We start from the raw sequence: 25,257 nt of genomic DNA on the forward strand, positions 1-25,257 counted from the left end.
CAGGACACAGAAACAGATTGGTGCAAAGACAGAACACAGAAACAGACAAGCACTAGGACATAACACAAACAGACAGGCACTAGGACAGAACATTGATGGTCGCTTGGAGAACAAATATTGGCTTGAGAAAAGGCCTCACCTTTGTTGCATTGCCTCCACAGGTCAGGCTGGATGAGCAAGGCCACATCCTGGCCATGACACAGCCTGGGCAGGGAGGGACGCTGCTCTACAAGTATGATGACTTTGGACGGTTGAGTGGGGAGCTGTATGGCCGAGGCTTCACGGAATACACGTATGATGACATGGGGCTGATCCACACCGCCAAAACCAAGCACAACCACATCGACGTGAGGACCGATTACCGCTACCACGCCGGTCTCATCAAGGACATGCGCCTCCGCTACGGCTCAAAGAGTGACCTCCACAACGTGCGCCTCAAGTTTATTTATGACGCCTCAGCACGCCTGCGCAGGGTTGAAGGTGAGATCAACTCAAATCCGCTGAAGGAGATGATCATCCGCTTTGACAACCAGACAGGGATCCTCAACCTGATCAGTGACCTCAGGATCATCCGCAACAACATCCTTGAGACAATGCTGCAGAACCCCAAGAAGGACTTCGTCAACACCCGTATCCAGGACCACTACGGCCGGCTGGCGGAGGTGGACATGACGCTGCAGGGGCGGACCGTTTACATGATGAAGCTGAAGTACGACAAACGCAACAGAATCTCAGAGCGACTCATCGAAGTGTCCGGCCGACGTGAGGGACTCAACATCACGTACACGCCTGACGGGGAGATACTGAAGGTGACGGGCACACTCAGGTGGGTCTACTCCTATGACGAGAATGGCAACATCGTCCGCAATGGCTACACGGAGGCGCTGACATATGACGAGTGTGACCGCGTGATCAAGGTGGGCGGGAGGGATGTGGTGTACGACGACCGTGGCTTTGTGATCAGTTTCGACAACCAGAACTTCGAGTACAATACCAAAGGCCTCCTAGTGTCAGCCTGGGATCGCGAACAGAAGTGGTCCTTTACCCTAGGCTACGACCATCTGGACCGCGTTTCTGTGTACCGCGACCACCAGAACAATGCGACACAGATCATCTATGGCCGCCCTGACCTGCCGGAGCTCATCACACACCTGCACAACCCACACACGGGCGCCACAACACACCTCCTTTACGATGACATGAATCACCTCATCGCCATGGACCAGCCCGACGGGCGCTACTACGTCGCCACAGACCAGAATGGGACGCCCATTGCCATTTTTGACAACGTTGGCTCACAGATCAACAGCCTCGTCTGGACACCCTTCGGCTTCCTCGTGGACTACTCGGGCACCACAATGGCCGTGGGTGTGGGCCCCTGGGGGAGATTCCGGGAGCCTCAGACCGGCCTGGTGCTCTTCAGGGGCAACGCCTACCACCCTGAGATCGTGCAGTGGATGACGCCCCGCTGGGGACACCTCACCAACCCCAACAGATTGGTGACAGATGTCTTCGTGTATCGCTTCATGAACAACAATCCATTTGTGTCCCCGCCTGGCTGCGACAGCCACTACTATACAGGTGAGTCGTGCTGTGCCTCTTTTCTCCTGCCGCCTCCGCATGTTATTGCTGTCCTAAATAGAATAAAAAACAGACAAACCCCCATTGAGGAACGGATTATGTTCCTGAGAAGCCGTTCGCTAAATGAAAATTCGTTGTGCGAAGCATTCATAACTTAGATTTAAAGAAGATTGGTCGCTAGATCTCAATTATCCTCTTTTTTTTTCTTTTTCTTTTTGCTAATTCTTCCTTGTGTATTTTAAGATTCCCGAAACAATAATTTACAAATGTGGACCCCTGCTATTATCTGGCGCTCCCAAGTCCACCCCGTGATCAGACCACGGTGAATGACACTGGCGTCGCTACAACCTCCCTCACGCGGACAACTCCACGATGCTTATTGTTTATAATTTGCCCATAAGACAAAAGCAAATAAAATACACACATATGCATTCGTACGCACACATGTACTCATTCGTACACACACACACACACACACACACACACACACACACACGTACGCGTGTACACATACATACGTACAGACGCTAAGTCTATATACACCAACAGGGGCGGACTGGCCATCTGGAGACTCTGGACTTTTCCAGATGGGCTGCCCAGTCTGTGGGCTGGTCTTCATAGGGAAAAATTACTGAGAGTTAACATATGAACAGAAAAAAGTTGTAATAATTAAATACTGGAATAAAGAAGGTATATATATATATATATATATATATATATATATATATATATATATATATATATATATATATATATATATATATAAATTAAGTAAAACAATACTAGAGTGTTATATATAATAGTCCTTTTTCGTTAAAAGACGCTGTAGTGTCTCTCTTTGACAATAAAATGAGAGAGAGAGAGAGAGAGAGACCGACCGTAGACACGTTCAGTTCTTGTACGGCAGTGGGCCAGTGGCCAGCCTGTAGGGCCGGTGATGGTGAAGGAAACTTGGGAAGCTAGTACAGTTGTTGTTGACTCGTCGTGACTCGTAGGTGTTAGATGGCAGTATGTAAAATATATAACAGGCCAGGGGTGTCCACGACTCCGATCGAGTTAAGTCATACTTGCATAAGGAAAGAAGAAGCAATTGTAGATGAAAATCATCAATACACATTTGCATTTTAACTTAAATGCAAATGTATTTGATTTTGAATTACATTATCTTCTTCTTCTTCTTGCATGTACCTACCTTAAACGGGACACCCTGTACGTATATAATCATATAATGTGTTACTTTCAGATATATCAATAATCAACAAAATAATACTTGTAGATTGAAAAATGGATAAATTAAGTAGCTCAAGCTCTATTAAAAAACGTAAAGGTGATGGCAGTAGAGAAAGGTATGTTAATGACTCTTGATAATGATGCTATAATAGATAAGGTTGCTGAGAAGAGTAACCTGCTCAGGAAATTACTGACATATTGAAAATTGTAATCATGCTAGCTTTAATGTCAATTTCTTTTGAGTACCGGTAAGTCAGTCTTTTCTGTAGAGTTAGGCTAAAAGAGCAATACTACCGTGCTAGTATATCTTCATTTTATTGATACTAATAGCAATATTAATATTGGAGTTACAGTATTTTAATAATTTACATTATTATTTTACAATTATAATAATATTTCCATTCAATACTTGTAGTCATAATGTTAAAAACAATTACTTTTTTAATTTTTAGGAATCATAATTAAAGAGCAGGATGCCAATATAACTTAAGTTTGTAGTAAACATTTTAAGTTTCGTGTCTAATTAATAACTAGCCTAGAGGTTTTGCTTTGAGTCATGTATGTATGTGTTTGATTACAAACCTGTAATATTGGCCTATAATTATAATATAGTTACATTTTCCTGTTTATATTTCAAAATATTGTTCGAGAGGTGCGTGTGTGTGGGACGGGGGGGATTACGGCACCTGTCCCGAACATCCCAGCAGAATATGCTCACTTAGCTCACCAAGTGGGCTGCTTCAAAGACAAAAGTCCAGGGCCGATTTTTAGTCCCAGTCCGCCCCTGTACACCAAGTTAAGTCATACGCAGGTTTGTGGGAGGAAACACGGCAGAGGCGTGGGTTATGCGTGACACTGCTTGGAGCCAAACCAGAGAATGTAGAAACAGGGATTTAGAGAAAACGAAGAAAAGCGGACTAATTTAAATCAATCACTTCATCATGCCCTCCCTCACCCCACACCGCCGTTTGTAGGCAATGGAATTACAGTCACGCAATAGCAAAATAAAAAGACATTTTTTTTCGTCAGTGGCTTGTCTGAACGCGCTGTGAAAGGAGGCGAGAATGTACATCCAGAGTGCACATACGGCCCCAACTTTAGTCACCCCTGAACTGGCGTGTATTTTTTTTTTTTTTTTTTTGTTTTTTTATATATATATATATATAGCTTCAAGTGACGTCATCCCGCTGCTCCGCCCCAAAACCGCTTCCTGCGCGTACTGGTCGCAGTTTTGAAGCAGAGTGACTTGACTTGGTATATATAGACTTTGGTACAGACGCACACTCGTACACGCTGTCCTCGCTATAGCCAGCCTCAAGCAGCACAACTCCACGATGTCTTGAACATTATTATTGTTATTAATATTTTACACACACACACACACACACACACACACATGCACACATTACCGTCACCACAAATTCAGTCACACACACACACACACACACGTCTGAGTCCCTCGTAAGCCTAAACCTCCTCTCTCTCTCTCTCTCTCTCTCTCTCTCTCTCTCTCTCTCTCATTACGTGCTATATGTGTCTGTGTGTGTGTGTGTGGCAAAGGTCTCCATGTATTGCATATTATATAAAATGGAAAATTTTGAGATTCAGCCAGAGAGAGAGACTGGGGGAGTAAAGAAAATGGAGATGGGTTATACGTTATAATTGATCATTTGTATCATATTGAGGAGAGTAACGTGCACTTTCAATATTATCATACAGTACAAACTCACCTTTGAAAGCCATCCATCCATTCATAAAGCTAAAAAGAAATATGTTGACTATTGTCTTCACTTTTATATACATATTTTTTTAAATATACACCGAATCATTTTTTTTTTTTTATAAGAATAACGGTGTTTTATTAGTTTCAACATACGATATCCGAACATCCCGCACGCAGGCAGTCTGTATATCGCACCCATGGAGGTCCATGATCGCACCGCGCCCATATGCAGAACCCTGGAGTGAAGGGATAAAATTTGACTATGGAAAAAAAAATCGTTAAGGCGAATTTTGGCGTTTAAGTGAGGCAGGAAAGTAAAAAGCAACATTCGTTAAAGCGAACGTTCGTTAGTGATGTTTGCCTGTACGTAAACTAACCTGGTCACCCGCTGCTAAGTTCTTGACCGCTTCTGCCCTTAATTAAAAAGAACCTCCTCCGGCTTTAAAAACCTAGAACTGTGTTTGTTTACTCATTTGTTTAAATTAAATAATTTAATTTGCCGTGTCCAGAAATAGGAACACAGGCTGTGGTGTTGCTCATCATGTCATTGTGTATCTCTTCCAGATGTATCTGAGTGGCTGGACCTCTACGGCATCAGCGTGGACCGTGTGTTGGGGTCAGAGTACCACAAGAGTACGCTGGTGAAGCCGCGCCCCGTGGTGGCCGTGGATGACTTGGGCACCTCCGAGGTGGTAAGCGGCCTCTGGTGTCAGTACCGCGCCTGCGTGAAGCACCTCCATGACCTCACCTTCTTCTCCAACTCCAACATCCAGAGTCGCATGGGCACATGGACCGGCGTACCCATCTCCCGCCAGGTGTCCATCTTCGGGCCCGGCGTGCTCGTGTCCAATATCGAAGGCCGCGTTCTCGTCACTAAGATTGGCGAGGGTGACTTCACTGGCGTGGTCGGGGACGTCATTCGGTCGGTCCTCAACAACTCACTCATCTTAGACGTGAGCGCTACGCACAACGGCCGCGACACGTTCTACTTCATTAAGAGCAACCGCAACAAAGCTGCTGAAGACATAAACACCCTGCGCCGCCTCTCTGGTGTCTTCAACGTTACCAACTCAGAGACGGAGCACGGCCATGAGATCCGCATGTCCACGCCCACCGCCCACCTAGTGATCATGTACGGGGAGCGCGTGCAGCGGGCGCGCAGTCGCGTGCTGGCAGAGCTAGAGCAGGAGGCGGAGCAGCGGGCGTGGGATCGAGAAGCGGCCCTCGTGAGAATGGGCCGCGTGGGGTCACACTCGTGGACAGCCCCCGAGGCCACCGAGCTGGAGCGCGAGGGTCGCGTGCCCGGCTACGTGGCCACCCACCTCCACTCTCCCTCCCGCTACCCACTGCTCGCCTCGGACGCCACCAACATTGTCTTCAAACACGAAAGTTCCCGCAAACGACGCAAGAGCCGCAGAAAGGGACGCAAGAAGAGTTGGCGGCAGCGGAAGAAAGTTGGCGTTTGAAGAGACTGATGTTTGACGCGCTGACTGAAGTTTTGGCAGCCCCGCTGTACCCATGAACTTCCAGGCATACGCTACTGAATCTGCCTTTATCGACAGATTGTGATATAATTGTACATATTTATGTAAACTTAACAGAGTTTCGATATATACGCATATTGTGTGCGTTTTTGTTCTTTCTATATGAGGTGAATTAAGAATGTAACTTTCATGATTATCATATTATATTCAGTGTTCTTAAGAGACCTAACTGAACCCATGTATCAATTACGAAGACTTTTGGTGTTTCTTTCACGTGGTTTTTACTTACGGCTGTATTCTGCAGTAATCCTACGCTGTACAATATGTCATGTATTATGTAAAGTAAAATAATGAGTTTTTAATAAATATTTCGATGTACATTGATTCACAGTATGTGTATCATCCCCGGAGGCTTACATTTATTAAGTATCATTTCATTTGTATACCACTAGTTCGAATCCCAAGTTCGAATTCCGAGTCTGCTGGTTCGAGAGCTTCAGATGCTCTGAAGCCTGATTTGGACCTCGCTGTCAGCCAGTCAGAAAGCAGTTGACGTTTGGGTTGCCATTTTCTCCTTCCACGCTCCTCTCAGTCCCTCCCTCCCTGCCTCCCGGCCTGCCCAGAGACGGGGCGCGTGTGGCCGCGTTTATAAACACGACATCATCCGCTATGTCTTTCCCCCAGCACCCCAGCCCCTCGGAGGGGTTACAGGTGAGGCAAGGTTGTCTGTTCTTTATTTAGTGTAGTGTGGTGTGCTAAGGTAAGGTTAGGTAACTGCCGTGTTGAGCTTTTTCCCTCTTCGTGCTATTTGACGTGGTACTGCCGTCTGGTGTACATTTTGAACTTCATATTTTCATTAAAGTTTATTTTGACTTTGAAAAAAGGGAACATATTACGTATCAAGTGAGATACGTAAAATTTACACAAACTTTCCTTTGTACAGTGACATACTTACGGGTGGTGGACCTTGGAAGTTTGGTTACTTAAAGTGACAAAGTGATGAGGTGATGCATGTTAACTGTCGGTCTGTCTGTCCTGATGCACTCTCTTGAGTTCCCTCAAAGGCAGGCCACAGCAAAAGTCAACATTTATTTTTCCTGGCGAGTCCTGGTATCTTTGCACATCCCTTCAACCTTACTCAGCCCTTCTTTCATTTTGCATTCCAAGTAACGCAGAATTGGATACAACAATGATTTAAGTCTCGCTTTCATCCTAATCCTTAGCTCGTAAATGTAACTTGAATTATAATATGAAACTTATTTATTAGCACTCGTGTCCCTTAAATAATCCGTGACTTCCATTGAGTATGTAAATTTTTCTTAATGTTGAAGAATATACATAATTTTGATCCTCCATCTGTAGACGGACAGGAGAGAGAAACACTATTTTTATGCGTCGAGGAGAGAGGTAACAGAGTCGATAGTGTAAACACGTGGTGGAGCTTGTTTGTGTGTTGAGTGCCACCGCCCTCACCTGGTCCCTGCTCCTTCCCTTTCCTCTCACGCCCCCTTACGCGCCACACACACACACCTTCCTGGTCCCTTGATACATCACCACCCTTGCTGATTCGCCTCTCCCCGTGCCCTACTGCCAGTTCAACATGCCCCCTTCCCGCGTCTTCAACCTGCAGCTCTCAAGTAAAGTGTGTAGCAGGGAAGGGGCGAAGGACGCATGTCTGTGGATGACATTTGAACTCTTGTCAACGGTATTATCAGCGAGATATTGGTCCATAATACTCGTGCATTTTTGAGTGGCAAAAAGCTGGGCCTTAAAACATACCTACCACTGTTACCTGCTCTGTTGAATGCATGCACGTTGGAGAAGGGGTGTGTGCGCGAAAGAGTATGTGACTTAAGTGAACTTGTGAGGCATGTCTGGTTGTAGGTGACGTTACCGCTTCAAGTGTTCGATGATGCAAAAGATGGAAATGCAAAACCAATAACAATATATTATGATGGGAGAGAAGCAACAATAACAGGAACCTTAAACCTACCAAAAACAAAACAAAAAAAAGGAAAAAAAAATACTATGACGTACGATGTCTTATGGCAAAGAGAAAGTAAAATATCAATATCCGTGAAACTTAAAAGAACAAAAAGCGAGAAAAAGGTCTACAGTCGTTCATAGAAATCGCCACGTCTTTAGAAGTGAAATAAAACTGGGCCGCAGTACGAAAAGCTTTACAACAGTGGTTTAATACATCATCTTCAGGACGCCCGAGTCGTTCTCTTAAAGGGATAAGTATAAACCCTCCATTTCCTTCCTGTTACCATGAAGACCTTCGTGACGATAGTGAAGGCCGTGGTGACGCGGGTGTTCTTTGCCTCACACGCCTTGATGGCCGTTTGGAGATTAGTGGTAATGAACAACCAAAGCAATTACTGGTTCATGGCGGCGCCGCTCATGCTGCAGGGCTTCGAGGGGATCGTGTCCATCTGTGCAAGGAACGGCGAGGAAATGAAGTGGTATGCTACTGTTAATAATAATAATAATAATAATAATAATAATACTCTTGCTCATAATACTGTTACTCATACTAATGTTACTTTTAATAATACAACACACACACACACACACACACACACACACACACACACACACACACTCTCTTCACCTCACTATGCAGCCTCTCTTGTCTAGGTGTGATTTATTTTCTTACACGTTTCATAATAAAAAAAAAGCCTTTTTTTACGGTTATCACATGGCGCTGGTTGGCCTTTTTGGTGGGGCCTGGTGGTCGATCCCCGCCCGTTGTGGCACAGGCAAGTTTTATAGTGGAAACATTTCGCTTGCATGAAGAAGTAGCTACATGATAAAGTGTTGTCTAAATGTACAGTTATCCTTTTTTATATATGAAGAAAGGTATGGTATGAAAGAAATGAATGGAAATAAAAAGCAGGGCCGTGAGGTGGGACCCAGGTGATGGTGTAACCTGAGCGAACAAAACGGTCCCGATTTGTAACAGTAGTCCATAAAAAGGCAGCGAAGTTCAGCAGTTGAAGATGGTTTGGTTTTCAGAACACACACACACACACACACACACACACACACACACACACACACACACACACACACACACAGGAAATTCTCTATCTATTTTTGATTTTACAAATATTTCCACAAACGTGAGCTATATAGATGCACAACATATACATACAAGACCTTTTTCTCACGTCCAACCCTTCGGCTTAATCTGTTAAACTGTTCTCTCCGTTGGGCTCCTCCCATCACAATCTTATTTCTGTATTATGTCATATCGCTCCTGTACAGCCCTTGGACCCACCGAAGAGGCGTTGCCTCTGGCATTTCGCTTTAGCTCGGTGAGGCGACCATACTGCCAACCCAATAATGGTAAAGCTGGGGGAATACACTCGGTGCGCGTGGCCTCGGTGCTCATTTCCACCAAACTTGCTCTTGAACCTGTGGCAGAAAATAACTCCTCACCCTGGGACACAGGGACAGTGTGAAATCCAGGTTATCACAGTTACCCTCCCATTTTTTCGCAGGTACTCGTTTATCGACCAGTAAATGGGAGGATGAACAGCTGGGTGGGCTGCGCACCATCTGCCTGGGCCATGGCAGGATTCGAAGCACAAGTTATATACCTACTATTAAAATATGATGCAGAATTTTGTCAGGATGACGATGGTGGCCCCAGTTTATCTTAAAATCAAAATGGTGCAAGTATTTTCAACATCTCTCCTGCCATTATATTGAAACTGCTCTTGCTTCAGTGTATCAGTTTCCTTGAAAATATACGACTTTGAGAGGAATATTAATATGCCAGAGCATTTACAACATTAGTGGACACACTAACTGGCAGTTCAAATAATGTGTTCTGGTCAAGTAACCAAAAGAAATATATGAAAAGAACCTACATTTTTCTGTTTTATTTCATGATGACTAACATTTGTTATTTCCCAATCCACTGAAAAAGTAGTTTGCAAGAAAACACATATCATACATGCTATATAGAGGATGTAACAGTCAAATAACGCGATAAAGAATTGCTTTGTGCCAAATATGGAGACTGGGTAACGAGTGTTTTTTTTCCATAAACTAATAAAAAGCTAGTAGCTAGGGCATAGAAAAATTCAATAAATTTATAACTTCGTTGATGCCGATTTTTTTACATGTATGCCTCGGCCCAAGGGAATCTTAAGATGGCGGCTGCGGCTTCAGGATTTTAACCAGGTTAGTACAGAGAAAGCCAATCCAGTTATAATAGAGATCAGTGGGCTGGCCACAGTGGCGTGGTCGGAAAAATGGCTCCGCCCGCCACAACTCGCCACTGTTTTGTGGCGACCACAAAAAAGTGCCTCGTGTGCATCCACCCATAGCGATGTGTGTGTTCTATTTTGACCATTATTTTGTGGGGGCCACTGACCACTAAAAAGTGGCTCGTGTGAATCCAGCCTAATTAATATGACATCGCGAGATGGCACGTACGGCCGGACAACTACTATTTTCAAGACACAGTCAACAACAACAATCCATACAAAATACCCAAAAGAACAACCAAACCACTAGAACAAATTAATCAACCTCGTATAAAAAGATGTTTGTCCAGCTGGTGTTTGAAGGAATTGTCTGGGATGACAAAAACAACAGAACCCGGAAAGCTGTCCCAAATGTTAATTACTCTCAATGAGAAGAAACGAGCTCTTATCTCAGTGTTACAGCGAGGTACATAAACCTAATGGATAGTAGAGACAAATCTTTGTGGAAAAAAATAATGGAAAAGAAAAGAGAACATGGTGAGACTGTGTATGGGAGTGAAAGATCATCCCCGACACCAAGGCCAAGGCCAAAATTTGAGTCAAGTGTCACAACAGTTCAAAAAGCCTTACACACCTCCAATAATTGGAAACTCCAGCCTCACCCCACGATCCTGAGGGCAGAGCTCTTTGCTATCAATGAGGGCCTCGATGCATTAAGGAGGGCCTCAGTGCTGCCACGACACTTCTCCCACACTGACCAATCTCCCTCTTTACAGACTCCCTCACTGCCCTCCACCTCCTCTCCACTCACTGACCTCACACACACCACACACTGTTCTTCACCATCCACTCACTCCTGGCGCGGCTGACCTCCGGGGGCTGACGGGTACACTTTCAGTGGGTACCTTCACCCTTCGGCACCGTGGGCAACACCGTGGTGGACCAAGCGGCCAACCTGGCCCGCTCCCATCCCCAGCCGACCGACAGGCCACCAAACCACAGCCGACCTAAGACGGATCACACTCGGATGTTAGAGACACTCCCCCACCCAGCTCTGGCGGACGTACTCCCCAGCCATCCCCTGGACACAGCCATGAGGATTGGACACACATGCCTCAATGTCCACCTGCCTAGACTGGACATGGTCCAGGCCCCACACTGGCCATGGTGCCCCACACACCAAAACACTTCCTGCTGCAGTCCCTAAGATTCCACTCCCTTCAGACTAACCTCAAGGCATCCCTAACCTGGCTTCACATTCATGGGCCAACTATAGAAGACATGGTGGGCAGTGACACCCTCAGCCCCAACACTGCCCTCCAAGCCCACAAGTGTACACAGACCTTTCTGCAGAAGTCTGGGCAACTCGACAGGATTTAATCCTTACCCTGGTGACACGATGACAAACTAACAACGTTCACTAGCATGTAACACTGACGGGGCTTTGGAGGTCATGTTCCCACAGCCTAACTAGCCTCTTAAAACACTCCAGAAGAAGAAGAAGAAGAAACCTAGGATTTTAATACTTGAGATTTCCTGGTTTGAACAGAAGGCAATGGGTGCCAGTTCATGACTTGGGCATGGTTGGCCCCGTAGAGACCATGGTGTTGCAGGGCACGGGGGAGAGCGACCGAAGCCAGGTGAGTCCCGTGTCCTGGAACTGAAGGACAATGTGCTTAGGCCTACATCAATGTAATTCGCAGTAGACCTGGTCATATCTTTAAAACTAGTATGAAACTTTCCTCAGGCATTACTCCCTGCCATTCATCCAGAGTTTTAATGCCTGAATTTTTTTCAATATTATGAGGTGTACCTACACTTTCAGGTTCTGCCCCTCGGTGTTCCTGTACCTGGTGTCCGTGGTGCCACCCATCTGGCTCATGGAATTAGGACTCCATGACCGCCGGGCCAACCCACCCAGCCCCTCACAGGCTGAAGAAGACGTGAGTAGCCAAGAGGGCTTCGTGTGGCTGTTGAATTACTCGTCTGACTCCTAATTTGTAAGCTTTTATATGTCAGTGGGCTGTTTCAGCAGATACCCCTTGTTCTATGTGTATAAATAGATAGATAGATAGATATGTATCAAAACCATGAGTTAAATCCTTTTTTTGTGTGTGGCAAATAGGACACACCAGGAATAATAAAATAAATATTTGAAAAAAATTGCCTCTAATGATGCCCATAATACGAACAAGAAATGCTAAAGAATTATCAAATTTGATTCTACTTTAAAATCTTAACTAGTTTAGGGAGAGCAGTAGCCAGTGGTAGCTACCTACCATTTTGAAGATTGTTTGTCTCATTCACAACCTGACTTCTCTTTTGCCCATGAAATAGTAGAAACACATATTACTATATTTCTCAGGGTATAAGATTTGATTCACATTTTGAAATTATTTCTTTTATATTTCTTTTATTTCTTTAAATGTTTATATATTTAGCTTTGTTATTTTGTTTTAAGATAGAAGCTAGATACTTTTGCTGTTCCATGTACAAAATTAAATTATCAAAGCTAATGATGGTTGAAACCTTTTAACAACAGGACAAGAGTGAGGAGTGGGTGCGGGTGCTGGAGCAAGTCATGCTGGTGATGCTACTGGTGGGCCGCTGGCTACTGCCAAAAGGTGAAGCACTATACCTGTGAAGATATAGAGAATGCATAAAAAAAGAAAATAAATATATATATATATATATATATATATATATATATATATATATATATATATATATATATATATATATATATATATTTATATATATATATATATAGATATATATATATATATAATCATAAGTAAGAGAAAAGGTGGAAGCTGTCAATCCTTTTTAATGTAGGTTAAAATGGTTATTGTATCTCTTGGTGTAAGGGCTCTCTGGGGCTGTTTGCTATGTGTGTGGTTGAGCTGAGTCAGTCTCGTCCACAGGCAAGCTGACACGAGAGCAGCTTTCCCAACTCCTGCTGGCATACATGGCAATGGCTGCTGATGCTATTGAGCTATTTGAGTGCTTAAAGGAGGATGTAGTCACCAGGAAGAAGGAGCTGGTATATGCAACACTGGGTGAGCTTCAGTATGGTAGTCTGGGCAGGTTGTATAATGTAGTGCATCTTCTTCAAAGGATTGTCTTTACATGGGAACTTACCTTCAGGGAGTGGCTGTGGCAGAAGTGTCTCCATCTCTCCCTGTTTTGGCACTCCCTCTCAGCACACTCAATCCTGCTACTTACAACTCTCTCGCTCCAATACTTGCTCGCCTTATTGATCCACTTCACAAGTGGTCTTCCTCTGACACCCCCTCCATCAATCCTTCCTTTCACTCTCTTTACAAATTCATTTTCCCCCATTCTCATCACATGTCATAACCATCTTAGGGCACCATGCTTCACCCACTCCACCACTCCACAATGCACTCCTTTCACGCCTGCACCCATACCTCATATTCACTTTCATTACTTTCTCCATCCCATCCTGAAACACCACATGCATCTCTTATATAACTCATTTCCACTGCACGTTTTCTCGATTGCTGTGCTGCATTCCAAGTCCACGTCTCTGATGCATTCAACAGATTTGACAGGATCCTGCCAACTCTTGTCTCTACAAGGATGCAAGTATACCTCTGTGTGACTGAATAAGTAACTGAGGGGGTGTTTTGGTGTAGATGTGAGACGGGGATGTATGAGGTCACCATGGCTTACAAGTATACATATATATATTTACTGCTGATGACACAGTGCTCATTGCAGAAAATGAAAGTGACTTACAAAATTTGGTCAGTGTTTTTGATAGTGTCTGTAAAGGAGAAAGCTGAAAGTAAATGTCAACAAAAGTAAAGTGATGGTTTGTGAGTGAAGTAGAAGTGAGGTTATAGATTTTGTATGCCCATATAGAGTGGAAATTGAATGTGAAAAAGAATGCAAAATAATTTTGAATGGTGAAGAAATGGAGGAGGTCAATGAGTTTAAGTACCTTGGATCAGTTATGTGTAAGCATGGTGGTATGGAGGGAGAGATAAGAGAAAGGGCATTGCAAGGAAGAAGGGTGGTAGGGTCTTTGGGACGAATCATGAATGGCAGAAGTGTGAGCATGGAGGTAAAGAGGGATTTGAGAAATACAATGATGGTACCAACTCTCACATATGCAAGTGAAACGTGGGCCTGGAATGAAAGTCAGAGGTCTAGAGTGCAGGCAGTGGAAAGGAGTCATTTGAGGAGTGCTTGTGGTGTGAGTAGAATGGATGGAATGAGTAATGAAAGTGTGTACGAGCGTTTTGGAATGTGTCACGGGGGTGAAGGGAAGTAGTATAGAGTGGTGGAAAAAGTAAAGTGACAGACTTTAAAGTGGTTTGGCCACATGGAGCGAATGGGTGTATGTGAGTGAGATAGAGGGAGGGAATGCTAGAGGATGACCTCCAGTGAAATGGAGAGATAGGGTGCAAGAGTACGTTAGGGAGAGGGGGGAAAGATCTTTGAGAAATTTTGAGCCGGCAAGGAGGAAGTGTCTGGACAGAGAAAGTTGGAAACTCTTCTGCTATGGCCATCCCCTGGTGGGAGTCCCTAGTAGCAGGTGTCGATGAAATGATGATGACTTGTAAGCCATGGTGACCTCATACATCCCTGTCTCACATCTACACCAAAATCTTGCTTGATCCAGTTCTAATCCTTCCTTTATTTCTAATGCTTCCAAATCTTGTTGCACTGTTCCTCTACATGTTCTTGGTCTTCCAACTGGTCTCCTTCCAGGAGTGAATTGTGCAATACATATTTAAATAAGTGAAGTGTAGTACTCTTGAGATAGTTTGGACATGTGACAAGAATGAATGAGGGTTAATTTGTTAAGAGTGCTTGAGAACAAGATTGAAGGGAATAGTATCAGGGGATCAAGAGTAAAATGAATTAAGAGAATGGATGTGTATTTGAAGAGGGAGTAAACAAGGAAAAGGCTTGAGTGTGCATAGAGAGAGTGATGGATGAGGGAAAATTGTAGCCTTTTCTTCTGTCCATCTCCTTGGGGTTATTTGCTGAGAGTCCTCCACCTGAAGCCTCACACATATTACCTCTCCTCTCCTCTCAACCCACGGCCCCTCTTTATTAAGCTTACATTCTGCAATTTTTTTAAAAACAGCTTAATCGTCAGAGTCTTCATCTCCCTATTGTGTAAATTTTGCTCCTCTTTATTTAGCAGTGATTCCATTAACATTGAGGCACAGTACTCTTGAAGCGCTACATCTCCCACTCCCAGGTTTCCCTAGACTGTGTCACTGCTATCTGGTGTTGTTTTCCCCCATTTTAGGGGATATTGCAAGACACTTTCTTAGCATGATCTTCTAATTTAAATACTAATATTAATGTGAAACTTTGTTGTTGCTTTGTAATTATTTCATAAACATTTCAGCCATCACTTTAGAATATAGAATGATATCGCGTCTTCAGTTATTATGAAGTTGTAGTATGCAGCTTTTATCTCTTAATAATGGTTTTGAATTTTTAATAATGTTAATGAAGATAAATAAAACCTGCTTCCTTCCTTCAGCCATCTGGTCGTGGTCGCTGCTTCAGTTCACCCTCGTGCTGAGCGCCACCCACGCCCCCAAGCAACGGCCATCCATCAACTACCCTCCACCGCAGGAGGTCATCATCCTGGATAGGGACCTCCTGAGGGACCATCAGGGCAGGCGTGGTACTAAGACCACCTGCACCTACAATATGAACATGTACCTGGACATGGACATTGTGGCAATCCTTACCACCATCTTCATGCAGGACGGACCCTTCGTCCTTCTCAGGTGGGAGTCTTGACATGTTCCTGTGCTTGTGTCTTGGGTCTTCTTCATTGGTCTGTATGTGTGTTCATAGGAGAATTACAGGGTGTATGATTCTTCCTTATAAATTTATCACCCAACCTCTAAAGATTGTTTGGCACAGCAAGTAGAGCATCAGTATTATTTCTTGTGTATCTATTTCCAGCCAGAAAACTCAACCTGAAATTATTTAGCTGTTTATTAATTTAACTTATCATTGGTCACACTAAATATAAGGACATAATATACTACAATATGCTAGTGTCTCAAGGAGTGCCAAGTGATTAATCTTTTCAGAACCAAATTCTGTAGAAAACTGAGAGTGATCCCAGGGCTAAAGCACTTATTTTTCCCTTGCCATCCCTGCAGAATGACTCTTATCTTTGGCTACAAGGTTGTCAGTCACCTCAACATATTCTTCACCTGCAAGAACACCCTGGTTTTATCCCTTCAGCTCTACCGCCTCTTTGTTCTCTGCTCCCGGAAACGCGTCCTCAACAAGAGAAGGGTATGGTACTCGTGCTGCAAACTATGACTAACAGTAGTTTTAGAAGGGTAGGATTGTTTTCCACAGTAGCAGTATTATAACCAATCAGGTCAAGCATTATCATCCCAAGGGGTGTTACCATTTGCAAACCTAAAGCATTAGATTTTGCAGACACTCACCACAAGTATGGATGGAAGTGGATAGACATGGATAGTGTGGTTCTAGGATAGTATGGATGATGGGTAAGATAGGTATTGTGAAGTATATTCTAAGATAGTATGGATGATGGGTAAGATAGGTATTGTGAAGTATATTTGTGTGTATGTGTGTGTGTGTGTGTGTGTGTGTGTGTGTGTGTGTGTGTGTGTGTGTAGCCTATACCTCAGTGAATGCTATCAGGACCGTGCACACTTACTGAAACATACATATCGTACATAGATTAATTTTAACAACAGTGCTACATCACTTTCAGGGTGAATCATGATTATTGTATTTTATCCCTAAGCTTTTTTCCTCCAGTGCCACACTTGTTTTAAATTTCTGTCTTTAACTTTCAGAAGGAACTACTCAGTGAGCTGAATTCCCCCACAGAAGGGAGTGAAGAGGAGGAGGAAAAGGAAGAGGAGGCAGTAGAGGAGAATTTCCAAGTTAAAAACACAAACCACCTTCTGCCACCACCATCACCTCCACCACCATCACCTCCACCACCACCACCTCCACCACCTCTACTACTGGAACCTCTGATAGATGGCATTCTGGAGGAATCCCTGCTGGAAATAATAGAACAAGTAGGAGAGGAAAATATTGTAAAAGAACTTGAAAATCTAGTGTCACTAAATGCAGAAAAAGTAAAACCGATGAATTCTGCTTCTGACCCAAGGGATGCCAGAGAGCGAAGGTTACTGCAGATGCAAAGAACTGCAGAGTTTGAACAAAGCATGGAGGATAATCTCTTTCTGCCAGACCCAGGATTTCAAAACACCCCAGGTTTTCCAGCCTTCCCTGGCAGGAGTTCAAAAAAGTTATTGAACAGGGTCCAGCAGGAGACTGTAGCACGAGCAGAAGACCTACCAAGCTGCTGTGAGGTCAGTGACTGCCCCAGCTTCAGTGACACAGACCAGGGCAATGACAAATTCTTTGATCAGCAAGGTGTTAGTGCATCCTCCACTAGCCTTGCTGAGCCCTTCTCCAATGAGCCACCACGGTCACGCTGGCCTCTTCTGCGGGAACAGTACCTGCCCCACCACCAGCAGGGCCAGAAAGGCGCCTCTGTCCCCTCTGGACTATACAGGGACCCCAGGAGAAAGATCTCTCAGATATGTGCCAATCCACCCTTCCAACACCACCCCTCCTTCAGCCCCGAGCCTCATCGTCGCATGAAGCGGAGGCCAGACTCCAGATGTAAGAATGGCAGCACAAGGAGTCTGCATCTGGGCCAAGTGATGCCTCCAGCCTGGGACTCTTCCCTCCACCGCCACAGCTCCTTCATCCAGCCCTCTAGGTACACAGGCATCTCGGAGTCTGATGCCGACACAATGGAGACCAATGTGTAGCTGTGGATAGCTGTCTTCCAGGTAGAAATTGATACTGATGTTCATTTTGCATCTGCCTAGATATAGTTCTGATATCCTGTGCCTTCACCCTTTGAGGGGGTGAGTAGATACAGCAGGACAAATCAAATATACACTTCACCCCAAGCCCAGGGGTAAATAAAAAAAAAGTACCAGAGTAATCTTTAAGGAAATGATGGGAAGTATTTAATAGCAGCAAACCCTGTATTCAAGTATGTTAAATGTCCTTTTTTTTCTCATTTGCCCTCAAAGGCCCTGTGGGGTGCTTTTACTTGTTGACTACACTTAGTTCCTTTACTTCCATAAGTCTGACGCCAGTTCTCCATAGGTATTATGCCAGGGTGTGCCACGGGGAGTAGGGCTACAAACATTGTTAAATACAGGATGGCGACCAAAACTCCATCCATTAACTAATTCCACGGAGATTTTAGTCATGAAAATCTAATAGTTTCCCATTGTTTTTGCCCTAAGCTTCAAGAGTATGTATGTTCTTGTTCTTCCTTCGAGTCAGGTGTCTGGCTATGAAAATAAGCTTTTGAAATATTTTCTGGTATATATGATTGAAAGAGGACGATGTACTCTTGTTTATTTTCCATATCCTTGCATGTAGGCTAACAATTTAATAGTTGTGGCGATGCGCCGTGACCGCACACCGCATTCAATTATCCTGAAAAACGACAGGCTTGGCTGTTAGCCTAGTATTGAATTTTATAGAAAATTTTGACCCGGGATGACATTTTTCAAGAGCATATGAACCGATATTTTGATCTTATCCAGCAGAAGACGAGAAGCGGACTTGTAGATTTTCCACTATGACAAGCTGACTTATCGTTAGTTGAAGATGTAGAAACTGCTTACGAAATATCAACATGGACAGGAATAGCAAGGGTATGTCCATCTTTCTTGATAAGCCATAGAATACATATTTAATTCGTGTCACGAGTTGGCTAACAAGGGACGCGCATGTCGCGGGGCAGTTGTCAACCTCAGTTCGTCATGGCTGGTGAAGATGGAGCAGGCACGTGGCCCTCTGCCTTGATGATGTTGAAAGGCCTGACCCATGGCGTCTACATCGCTACAAAACTTGACCAGCAATGACCTTGGAGGCACGAGGAACCAGCGTGAGGCATCTAAGACAACCAGGTGAGCCACATGGATGAGGGTGAAGGGTGTAGGGAGAGTACCATATAGAGACTACACTGCTAGGTTTATCAACACTGGGCCCGCTCCGACACCGTGACATATTTCAGCAGATGACGAATTTATGTACACTCCCCTGGGTTATGGGGGGCTAGACATCTGAGGAGGGTAAGGTAATACTATTCAAGTGAGTTCAGAGCAGCACAACACATCTCAGGGTTCCCATAGCCCACGCTTAGCTGCTTAGGTCACCACTTCAACATGTGCTTCACTCTTAGGTCACCGCTTCAACATGTGTTTCATTCTTAGGTCACCACTTCAACATGTGCTTCACTCTTAGGTCACCGCTTCAACATGTGCTTCACTCTTAGGTCACCGCTTCAACATGTGCTTCACTCTTAGGTCACCGCTTCAACATGTGCTTCACTCTTAGGTCACCGCTTCAACATGTGCTTCACTCTTAGGTCACTTCAACATGTGCTTCACTCTTAGGTCACCGCTTCAACATGTGCTTCACTCTTAGGTCACCGCTTCAACATGTGCTTCACTCTTAGGTCACCGCTTCAACATGTGCTTCACTCTTAGGTCACCGCTTCAACATGTGCTTCACTCTTAGGTCACCGCTTCAAAATGTGCTTCACTCTTAATTAGGTCACCGCTTCAACATGTGCTTCACTCCTGCGGTTTTCCCAGACACTTAATTCCGCCTCCCACATCAACTATTACCAAAGACTAAAAAAGGCTATTAATTGGGTTTTCATGAGGTTTTTTTTTTCGGTAATTGCGGAGATTCATTACGCGCCCTCAAAATACGATATTACGCCTCCATATTATACTTAAGGGACGAAATACACGTCCCTTAACCATAATATGAAGGTGGAAACTTAAAAGTAAAGAACACAATTACCTTTTTTTCACCATGATGGCACAGAAGAATGGTCAAACTACTACCAGGGTCATAAACTACCCCCTGCTAATGCTCAAAACTCCTACGAAAGTTTTATCATGGCACTGAAGAATGGTCAAACTACTACCAGGGTCATAAACTACCCCCTGCTAATGCCCAAAACTCCTACAAAAGTGTTATCATGGCACAGAACAATGGTCAAACTACTACCAGGGTCTTAAACTACCCCCTGCTAATGCCCAAAACTCCTACGAAAGTTTTGTCATGGCACAGAAGAATGGTCAAACTACTACCAGGGTCATAAACTACCCCCTGCTAATGCCCAAAACTCCTACGGAAGCTTTATCAAATGTGTGTACTTGGGCGCCGAAATATTTAAGAACCTATGGACCCTTTTGATTTGTCTCATTTCGGCGCCCAAGCTCACATATTTGAATGCTTTCGTAGGTGTTTTAGGCATTTCCATTGGTTGTTTTATAACCCTGGTGGTAGTTTGGCCCTTCGTCTGTACCATGATTGTTAAAAACAACACTCATATAAGCTTGATTAATCTCCTATTTGACCTTTGAAAATAGATTTTACGAGGCGGAAGCTTTTGCAAGTAACGACCTCAGTTGACAAAGGAGTGAACTTGACAAAGATTGGTATTATTAACGAGATTTCCAGGAGGTTTTAAGGTTAGTAGAATTCATAACAACAGAATAACACTTGATCCAGTAGGAGACGATTAATCAACGTGTTAATAAAGCCAGTCTTAACCGTGACCTTTCTGTTTCCCTTGTAGAAGCCGTATATATAGGATTGTGGGTTCATGAGGATTGCTCCCCCTGAAATAGGCATATGTAGGATTGGGGTTTCATGAGGATTGATCCCCTCGGAGTAGAGCAGACATAGGATTGGGGGTTCATAAGGATTGTTTCCCTCGGAGTAGGCATATGTATGATTGGGGGTTCGTCAGGATTGTTCCCCTCGAAGTAGAGCAGACGTAGGATTGGGGGTTCATGAGGATTGTTCCCCTCGGAGTAGGCATATGTAGGATTGGGGGTTCGTTAGGATTCAGGGACCCTTTGCAGAAACAAGTCCGGCTTCCTCGTGGTAGTTTTTATGCTGCACCATTATTTTGCCGTCCAAGAAATCATAAATACTTTTTACCACGGAAGGTTTCACGGTTAAAACTAATCATCTTTAGGATCAGGGACCCTTTGCAGAGACACGTACGTACAGTTGCCACGTGAAAGTTTGTACTTCACATTATTTTACCGTCTAAGAAAAACTTTCATTAGACCTTTACCATGGAAGGTTTAACTTCAAAAAATCTTTAAAGGATATATATTTACCTGGGGTTTGTATTTAATGGAAACTATGGCTGCAAAAGTCAAGGTGTCCAGCTTTCAATAGTTTAGCTTTGGATCATTTTATTTATTTTGTTCATCGCCTCGTTGTTGAAGGGGCGTGACGTGCTTTTCCTTTATTTTCTATGCCCATGAAAGTTTTACTTCAGCACCAATGTCATGTGTGGGCGTCATGTGATCAGTGATGCGGCCTTGCCATGCTTAATTTGTTACCCGGGGAATGTATAGCATCAGTCTATAACCACACAGATACACTACCATTCCAGTAGTAGGCTTGGAATACACCTTTATATTAACGCCCTCATGCTTCTGTATAATATTTTCTGTTGATGGCGTAGGTGAGTAGGTTGTGGGGGTGGGCGGGGGAGCTCTCAGGATGGGGCGGGGGCGGGGTGCGTAGCTGGCCGCCCGCTGGGATGCTCTGCTACATTGATCCAGTGAGGCCTGACAGTTCTAAGTTCTTTTTTAGCAGCGTTGATCAGCTGTCATACCCACCCACATACTGAATCTAGACACCAGTAGGGTCAGGCAGGTCCATTAAAACACCTATAAACCTGCAGCAACATAACTAACATAAGGCGTCAAGGTGGACTCGAACTCGTGCAGCACCTGACGCCGATGATGCCAGCTAGTCAGTATTTCTTCGGCCAATAATAATCTGAAAGGGCAGTTTTAACGCATCGATGGGCTTGGTACAGGTAACGCAAGCGTGTATGGAGGTGGTGCGGCGGGCATGGGGCAAAAGGGAGGTCATGGTTACTAACGGGTGATTCATGGTATCTAGTCTCAATGTCAATCGTAGTATCGTGATTCTTCCACATTAGCTCCGGACCTCCCGAGAGTGGTAAGCGAGGTAAGTCAGGTGTTTCGGCCGGCAGGTAGGGTGAGACGGACTTCAAATGCTATATTATATACAAATGCACAGTTTAAGTTATCCTACGATTTACCATCAAGGATCGTCGTAACTAACTGCATGGTCTGTCGTGTTGGGTGATACAGTATGTAAAGGTTTCCATGTGATAGTATTCGATTATGTGTCTCCTTTGCCAGATATTGACTTTTAACGCCATATTTCGAAGGCAGCATTACACGCGCGCTTTGCTACTATCCTCCTAAGCACACTTGCCTTCACAGGTCATCGTAAATTATTGATCTGTCGTTTTGGTTGATGAAATTGAGTGTTGGGACTCGATTTCATGTTTGTATATGTCAGAGGTTACCTTGTTATCCTGCTATTCGACTACTTTGAGGTTTTATTGTGTTAGGATTTTATTTCATGCCTGTTTAACCAGATCCTTCTTATCACTTAATAATGCCATCTTTCCAATTTGATAAGTGATTATCATCTAAAGCCATTATATAGCTACTTAAATTGCCCACCGTAGAACAAAGCCTTTCCCAACGTTTCCAGCCACTGATATTAGTGTATTCCATCCTGCTCTTGCAATTGCTCTAATTTCATCTCTCCGCCTGGTTCTTTGTCTGTCTTCTGGGTCTGGACTGGATTAATGATGCACAGGGCACCTATACAGGTGCATGCATAACAGGCATATTTGCTATAGTTTGTTATCCTACCAACTGATTATTGAACATTTCTTCATATTCAGACCTACTTGGCCATTCACTGACCATCTCCCATCACAGATCATCGTAAAATGGGGATCCGTCGTTTGGGGAGATACTGTAAAGGTTTCAGTGTGCTAGCTAGGATTCGATTCCACGCCAGTTTAGCCTGTGCCGTGCCCGAGCTGTTGGCTTGCCTCGGCTACCCGGGCGAGGCGAGGGGAGGGCATGCGTGAACAGGTCTCAAGGGGTGGAAAAATGACGTGCGATTGCTGTGAACAAAAGGGAAGTCGTAGTTGCTAACGGGTAAGTCGAGTTTCTAATCTTAATGCTGTGCTATGATCATGAATCTCCCACATTAGCCCCGGACCTCCCGGCGGGAAATAGATGTTTTCAGGACTTGGCTTCCACTTCACCTGTTTCCCTGTTTCCCTGAGTGCGCGCTTTCTGCCGTCCTTTCATCCGCAGTCTGTAGGCTGTTTTTATTTTTCATTTATTAAATCAAACACATATGCTATAAAAGTATTAATTCAGCATGAAATCAAAGAGCTTTTGTAAGCATTCTTAGTGCATAATGTTCTTTTGATTTGACACAGTACCATATAGTTCATGTTATCAAGGTTATACAAACTGTTATATTGACTTAATTATACCTATATGGTTATATTTTTTAGCCTATCGTCAGTATTATTAATTACTTCATCTACAGTCTTAATCTTAATCTCACTTAATCTGTTATATGATGTGATGTAGAAGTGTATAATACCCATTCATTTTCTTCTTAAAACTCATTACCTTAAGTAAGTTTTTCTTTCTAATTCATTACTTACATACTGTCATGGTATCAATTGGTGTATTTGCCTTTATCTTCACAAGCAAGCTATGGCCCGGGTGAGTTTTCTTCAGTGTGTCTCTTGCACCTGTCATCCCACGTTGCCTCACCATCGATCGATCCACCCAGCTGATGGAGGCTGTTCGAGCCCGCACACTTAAAACTATTACCGGTACTTCTATAAACTCAGGACAGGTCGAAAATTCACTTTATCTCAGTGTAGAATTACACTTTCTGTCCTCTTCATCTCTTAGGAACCAGTAAAAATAACCATAGCGTCTTTATTATGCGTTAAAAAATAATACGTGGGCCGTGGTATCCTGGTTTTGATGTTTCACCGAAGGGGAAATCATGATTTTTTCATCCTGCTGCAAGGGAAGGGCTTTGCAGCTTTAGGCTGTCGCTGGAAGGGGTTGATGCGACTGCGTGGAGCAAAAGGAAGTCGTGGTCACTAATGGGTACTAGTGTTTATGGTCATGATTCATGCTTAACGGCGCTTAGATCCCCCACATTAGCTTCGGACCTCCCGACTGTTGGGGCGACTTGGAACACTCTTAAGCCGCGGCTCTGTGCACTGGGCGTGGCAGGGACGAGTGTGTTGTGATGTATGAAAGAATATATCTTGCATCTCTATAATATGTGCACTTGTGTATGATGAGATGTGTACGAAGAAGGAGTATTGTTTAGGAAGGGTGATTTTGTTTTTTGTTAATTTTCTATGTATTATCATTTACTGTTTTTGTGGTTTCGTTTCTTATGTTTAGATGGTGTAAACTGTCTAATATATCAGCGTTTTCTCATTGTAAAAGCTTAAGTCAATACTGAGGTTATTTCTACCTGCAGGGCGGGGGGCGCGGCTCCTCCGGAAGCGTAATTGGTAAGGTGTAGGACTTGTAGCCTTATATTTTTTTATTTTCTTGAGTCAACGTTCAGATAATTAAAGCTCAGTCACCCAAAATCGTAGTCGCACTACTTTCTTGTTTAGGTTTCTTAGCTCTAGAGACTTCATTAATGCAAAAGAAGAGAAAGGAAGATGATGTTGCAAGGGAAGCCCAGAAGTCACGGGTGCCCATGTTGCTGAGTGGGTATTGTGTTAGCTGTTGCCGTGATTCTTGAAGTTTTCCTGTGAGATGGTATGCAAGGGGTATTCTTATGGCGTCTTCACACGCTTATGAAGACATTCCAAGGAGTAGGAAATGCTAGCAAGACACTGTTCATGAGTGGAGAAATCTGCCGAAAATAATGGTATAATTCACAGCTTCAGAGATAGGCCGGTGTTTTGATATAAGGCATAAGTAACTTTAATTAGGTTACAAGTAGTACGCGACGCTGAGGTAAAGGTAAAGCAGGCTATTCACATGTTAAAACC

General features: G+C 44.0%; 2 protein-coding genes across 2 annotated transcripts in view; both read left to right on the forward strand.

Moving 5' to 3' along the window:
• LOC126997053 (teneurin-m-like) overlaps positions 1-6,402 on the forward strand; it is a 439,194-nt gene extending 432,792 nt beyond the window's left edge. Inside the window, exons 33-34 of the mRNA XM_050858090.1 lie at positions 162-1,581; positions 5,099-6,402. Of these exons, the coding sequence (XP_050714047.1) occupies positions 162-1,581; positions 5,099-6,000 (2,322 nt within the window). The 3' untranslated portion in view covers positions 6,001-6,402. The remainder of the gene's footprint in view (positions 1-161; positions 1,582-5,098) is intronic.
• A 3,783-nt stretch (positions 6,403-10,185) lies between these two features.
• Positions 10,186-18,672, forward strand: LOC126997054 (uncharacterized). Its single transcript, XM_050858091.1, has 7 exons — positions 10,186-10,212; positions 12,064-12,181; positions 12,781-12,862; positions 13,163-13,297; positions 15,769-16,021; positions 16,406-16,544; positions 17,081-18,672. The coding sequence occupies exons 2-7, from the start codon at positions 12,119-12,121 to the stop codon at positions 18,074-18,076; spliced, it is 1,668 nt and encodes a 555-aa protein (XP_050714048.1). The 5' UTR covers positions 10,186-10,212; positions 12,064-12,118; the 3' UTR covers positions 18,077-18,672.
• The last annotated feature ends 6,585 nt before the right edge of the window (positions 18,673-25,257 follow it).

The sequence above is a fragment of the Eriocheir sinensis genome, chromosome 11, assembly GCF_024679095.1.
Source record: "Eriocheir sinensis breed Jianghai 21 chromosome 11, ASM2467909v1, whole genome shotgun sequence".
In the NCBI taxonomy this organism is placed as follows: domain Eukaryota; kingdom Metazoa; phylum Arthropoda; class Malacostraca; order Decapoda; family Varunidae; genus Eriocheir; species Eriocheir sinensis.